The sequence below is a fragment of the Rutidosis leptorrhynchoides genome, chromosome 6, assembly GCF_046630445.1.
Source record: "Rutidosis leptorrhynchoides isolate AG116_Rl617_1_P2 chromosome 6, CSIRO_AGI_Rlap_v1, whole genome shotgun sequence".
Classification (NCBI taxonomy): domain Eukaryota; kingdom Viridiplantae; phylum Streptophyta; class Magnoliopsida; order Asterales; family Asteraceae; genus Rutidosis; species Rutidosis leptorrhynchoides.
In genome coordinates this window covers 57,699,823-57,705,531 of record NC_092338.1, presented here as the reverse complement: position 1 = coordinate 57,705,531, position 5,709 = coordinate 57,699,823, and the positions used below count along the sequence as shown (strand labels likewise).

Genomic DNA, 5,709 nt, shown 5'->3' with positions numbered 1-5,709 from the left:
ATAATAGAAAATATAAATAAATACCTAACTCCACTTGCTAAGTGGATATGATAGAAGATAGAGAAGCAGAGTACCTACCAGACAGATTGAGTTACCAAAAGAAAAAAACACAGTCGACCCTTTTTTTTCTTTCAGCGAGCAATCGAAAATATATTCTTGAAAGATGATCGGAATTAAGAGACAGACACTCGGACAAAAAAATCGACGGTGAACAGTGAAACACGCGCTCTCACGCGCCAGTGAACGGTCGGGGTGCGGGAGATGGGTGGCGCGTGGGGGTTCTGTGATGGCCGGAATTCAAATTAAATTTCAGGGTTTGCTATTCGAGGACTTCTGAATTGATTGGCGGGGGTGGTGAGATCAGAAAATGACATCAAAGTGGCCAATTTTTATTGACAGTGACGATCAATGGTGATGACAGTGGTGACTAGACTCAAACGACAACAGGTACACTCTGATACCATGTAATTTAACATCTAAAAACTCTAAAAACTCTGTAATCTCATCTCTCTTGATTAATTCATATTTACAACATACAATGAGGATATATATAGACCCGAGATACAAGACCTGACTACCCAATAAATGCACCAACCCAACTAACTACATTAATTGCTCCGTTTCAACTAACTACATTAATTGTACCGACTACCTACTAACATTAAATGTGTATACGTACGTCATATGTATTGTAACATCGAGAAAACTAAATTTTGTCAATGTTTACATGGTATTAAGGTTCCATCAGGATACTCTGCTAACATTAAGAAGTTGGTTTCGATGAAAGATTTGAAGTTACTTGGTATGAAGTCACATGATTGTCATGTACTAATGACCCAGATGATTCCTATCGCAATTCGTGGAATTCTACCCAACCGTATTCGACACACAATAACAAAACTATGCTTATTTTTCAACATGATTCATTCAAAGATGGTTGATCCTGATGTGCTGGATGAATATCAAAGAGATATCATACTTACTCTTTGCGAACTCGAGATGTACTTTTCACCTTCTTTCTTTGATGTCATGGTTCATTTGGTATCTCGTATTGTAGGAGAAATAAAGGTATGTGGTCCAGATTTTTTACGGTATATGTATCCATTTGAAAGATATATGGGTATCTTGAAAGGTTACGTAAGGAACCTTAATCGACCAGAAGGCAGTATCATTGAAGGATATGCATCCGAAGAGGTGATCGAATTCTGCACAAACTATATGGATGGGTTTAAAAGTGTCGGGATTCCACAAAGTCGTCATGAAGGAAGACTATCAGGTCAAGGGACACTTGGGCGCAAGACGGGCTATTCAAATGTTGCCGATTATCAAGAGGCACATTTTAATGTCTTACAACACACTACATCTATTTATCCGTTCATACAAGAACACATGTCGTTGTTGAGACAACAAAACCGTAAAAAGAGTGCAAAGTGGTTGGCAAAACAACATAAAAAAACTTTTTCAGAATGGTTGAAAGACAAAGTTAGGAGGACACTTCCAAATATTGATAAAACGGTCGAAGCTTTGGGATTCGCCCCTAAACATGTGTTCCAATATCAAGGATACGACATAAATGTGTATACCTTTTACACTAAAGCTCAAGATAAGAAGAGTAAAACACAAAATAGCGGTGTCACGGTGATAGCCTCGTCGACGGAATTCACCATGGTCAATCGTGAAGAAAGATCAAGGATCGCTAAAAAATCTTATTACGGTGTCATTCAAGAAATATGGGAATTAGATTATGGTAATTCGTACACTATACCCTTGTTCAGTGTGTAAGTGGGTTGATAATGATCGCGGTGTTCAAGTTGATGAGGATGGTTTTACAACTGTTAATCTTTCCACCAATGGATATAAAGAAGAACCATTCATTCTAGCAAAACTAGTTACTCAAGTATTCTTTATCGAAGACCCAAAGGATTCTAGATGGCATGTGGTTCAGTATGAAAAACGACGGATTGTTGGTGTCGAGAACGTTGTTGATGAGGATGAGTACGACCAATTTGACGAGTTACCGCAATTTTCAGTCAGTGTTCAACCTTTGAATGAAGTTGCTGTTGGAAATAATAAAATCTACGTTAGAGAAGACCATGAGGAAGGAGACGAGGTTGCAGACACATAAAAATTGTTAAAACATATGATTGATTACCTTTTTTTTTTGTACAAACATGAGTATATTTTTTAATGACTTATGCAACATGTCTTTTATGTCTTTTGTTAATTTTTTGTTATTTTTTTTTACCATGAAAAATTTACTTTATGTTATTACCTTTTAAATTAATAATAACAATCTATACAATACAAATATAAATACAAATAATTCTAAAAAAACATATATGCACAGTTTTCAATTTTAATACCGGGAACAAACCGTGATCACAAAACCATCCAACTTCTTCGTATACCCTAAACCATCCCACTTCGTTATCAAACCACCAGAAACACCCTCCTCCATCATCATAGAACGGCGATTAACGGAAATCGAAAGAAATCGAGTTCGTCCTCACGGCTGAAGGATAGTCGAAAATACAGGTACAGATAATTTTTTTAGTTATCTAATTGTTCTTTACTCGAATATTCTTGTTATAGACGTAATGACCATAAAATCAGACTATTATACTTGAATCGAGTTGTGTGATTAGGAAACAATAATCTAAAATTAGGTTATATACATGCACATTTTGTCTTAGATTATTCAGAAAATGGACACATTAGGGTTTAAAAGTGGTTAATAGATGCTGCAGAAAGAGTCTAATATATTTTGTGTTAAAGACGAAATGCCCTAAATATCAGACTATTATACCTAAATCTAGTTGTGTTAATTTGACCATAATTATTATTGTTACCTACATAACTGATATGTACATATATGTTGATTTTACAGAAGCAGAAATAATCTCTGACGTTGTCATTTATGGCTACCTACAATCGTCCACCATCGTTCATCCACATAATACGATTAGCAGATAAGCTTGAACTGGTATTGTTTCGTTGCTGTTTTAACCTTAAAATTATATATTTTATAAAGCAAAACCATTGTAAGACATATCAGGTTATTATAAAGCAAATACAGTGAAGGAGGTTTTAAGTGATGCGGTTGGAAGTTTTGTACAATGGCCTCTCATGAAAATGACTCGCATAACCAAGGTACATGTACTGTAATGCTTACTTACCCGTTTCTTGTTTTAATCTAAGTATTATAAATTATATCTTCATTCAGGAAATGGAGGCATTTGCAAATGATATCAGTGCCCAAAAAAAACAGTACACATTTCAAGGGTGACACCACAAAGACTAATGGAATTGCAACAAAAACAGGTTATTAATGTTTATATTCTGAATAATTTTTTATCATGTAATACTCTCTGTATAGTTGAATACTCTGTAAATATTTGGATACTATGAAAACTTGTATAATTCTTACTATATATATATTTTTATATCATGTTTGTTACTTGATAGGTGAAGACATATATCGTTTTGTTCCACCCCACGACTTCAGAACCTACACCGTGTGCTAGGGGGCATATGCATCCAACCGATGAGAATACCTTGATACATGAAAAGCATGTGCTTCTGTGCTACATGAAGGTGTCTATAAACTATGTTTTTCCTCGATTTGAATCTACATTGCTTCCAATACCAGATAAAAATCTTGAGTTTAATACACTAAAAGAGGCTATTGGGGCTATGATACAATGGCCTCTCTTGAAACTTCGTCCTTCAGATAAAAACAAGGTACATGTATAATTGTTTACATAATTTCTTGTATTGGTCAACTGCATTTAAGTGTTATATTTAATTTTGCCTCGATTGTTATTAGGAGAGTGCAATGAAATCAAAGAGGGTTGGATTACAAAATAGAATAGATAAAAGCAATGTGTCTATTGGTACTGGTAGTAAGCAGGTATATATATATATATATATATATATATATATATATATATATATATATATATATATATATATATATATATATATATATATGCTCATCAAATTTAAGTTACATCATCATACGTATATACGTATATAATTTAAGTTATCTGATATGGTGTTGCAGGTGCATCCACATAACAAAGGAGATTCAGGAATGCAACAAAAAAAAAAAAGAGAACAATTGTATAGTAAGCTGCTTTCAATGGAACATCTCCTACCCAATAGATCATGTGTACAAGCTGCGTATACTAGATGGATGAGTCGAGAAGATCCTACCGCCGGTTTCACTCTTAATGCAACTCCGGGAGTTTTTGGCGTACCCGATGAGTGCGTAAGTACGATTGCTGCTGATGACATCATCACACTTTGGACAAGGGGTTGCCTGGACTGCATCATCATTTATTCCTTCATGCTGTAAGTGCATTTATCAATTCATATGCACGTTTGACTATAGTTTTCAGGTTTTGAGCTGATATGTTATTTTTTTAATTTTTTCCCGCATATTAGGGGTCTACACAATTTTATGAAAGTAGCTTTTACCGAACCATATGGGTTAATGAACCCTTATTATATATGTGGATCATTGATCACCTCAGACAAAAATTTTGTAATAAAGTACTTGAGGACCGCCTTCAACTCTACTCAACAGTCTTTCTTCGCACCATATAATCAGAAGTACGTAATCATTCCTTATATATTATTGCTTACAAAAATTTTATCATCTAACGAGTGTATTTTAATTTGCCAGTGGCCATTGGGTGTTGGTTTTTATATCTCACACTGAGTACAAAGGAATCATACTTGATTCAGTAAATAGGAATCAAAAGAAGACGAAAGATGATTACCTGATCACAGGCTGCATAACGCAGTAAGAATTATTTCTAAATTAGTAATAGTTGTTAATTTAAATCTTGATTACATTTACATTATGTCACATTAGACAATATCATTTGATCTTTTATTTGTCTAATTTTGAATAGGGCTTGGGGTCCTTTGCAATGGAATGTAGTTAAGGTTAGTCATCCTAGCTGTCTACAAACAGTCCTCCAAGTTGTTCATCCATGTTTTCATGTTCATGTTAATGTTACGTGTTACATGTTAAATTAATACATGTGTATAAACGTGTGGTTATACAGTGCAATCAACAACCCGGCAGTTGGGAGTGTGGATATTATGTGCTCACTTGGATGCATTCGATCTTACATAGTCGTATAAAAAAGGAAGTTATTAATATTGACGAAGTAAGTATTTTAAGTTATGAATGATTAAATTTTATCTTTAGGTATATGTTACAAAAAGCTTATATTTTATATGTATATTTATATACATATTTAAAATTTACAGCTTTCATGGGATGAACGTTGTTTATCTATAATCGATCTCGACAATATTATGGAAAAAATGGCATTTGTGGGCTCCTTTTTGAAGTCTGGTATGTGTAACCTTTATGTGATTTGATATTGCATGTCAACGGTCTTGGAGATTTGGTATTATTGTTAAAGTCCATATATTCATGCATGTTCAAAATACTTCTCTTTCAAAACAGGTAAAGCAAATCAATGGATTTTCTGAAGAGCAGGTGGATTTTTTGAGCTGCAGGATGCTTTGTTTTGAAATGGAGTAGTAGGCAGCTTTTTTCATTTGTAATAACTAGATGATTTAGAGTTATGTCTTTTTTCATTTGTAAATGTTATGAAGATAATTTATATGTATATTTGGGTTTTCTTTATTAATAAAATTAATTATTGTTTTATTCTTGTTGATCTATTA

The 5,709-nt window shown here is 33.8% G+C and overlaps 1 protein-coding gene across 1 annotated transcript; it reads left to right on the top strand.

Annotated features, from left to right (window-relative positions):
* Positions 1-408: 408 nt before the first annotated feature.
* Positions 409-2,125, top strand: LOC139853662 (uncharacterized). The gene is made up of 3 exons (XM_071843038.1): positions 409-447; positions 739-1,714; positions 1,776-2,125. The coding sequence occupies exons 1-3, from the start codon at positions 409-411 to the stop codon at positions 2,123-2,125; spliced, it is 1,365 nt and encodes a 454-aa protein (XP_071699139.1).
* Positions 2,126-5,709: the final 3,584 nt, after the last annotated feature.

Bases quoted from the DNA above. Each gene is read 5' to 3' on its own strand.
- LOC139853662 (XM_071843038.1), top strand. From the start codon at position 409: ATGGTGATGACAGTGGTGACTAGACTCAAACGACAACAG. The intron at 448-738 runs GTACACTCTGAT...CATGGTATTAAG, and splicing joins CTAGACTCAAACGACAACAG to GTTCCATCAGGATACTCTGC. The intron at 1,715-1,775 runs GTGTCATTCAAG...ACCCTTGTTCAG, and splicing joins CGCTAAAAAATCTTATTACG to TGTGTAAGTGGGTTGATAAT.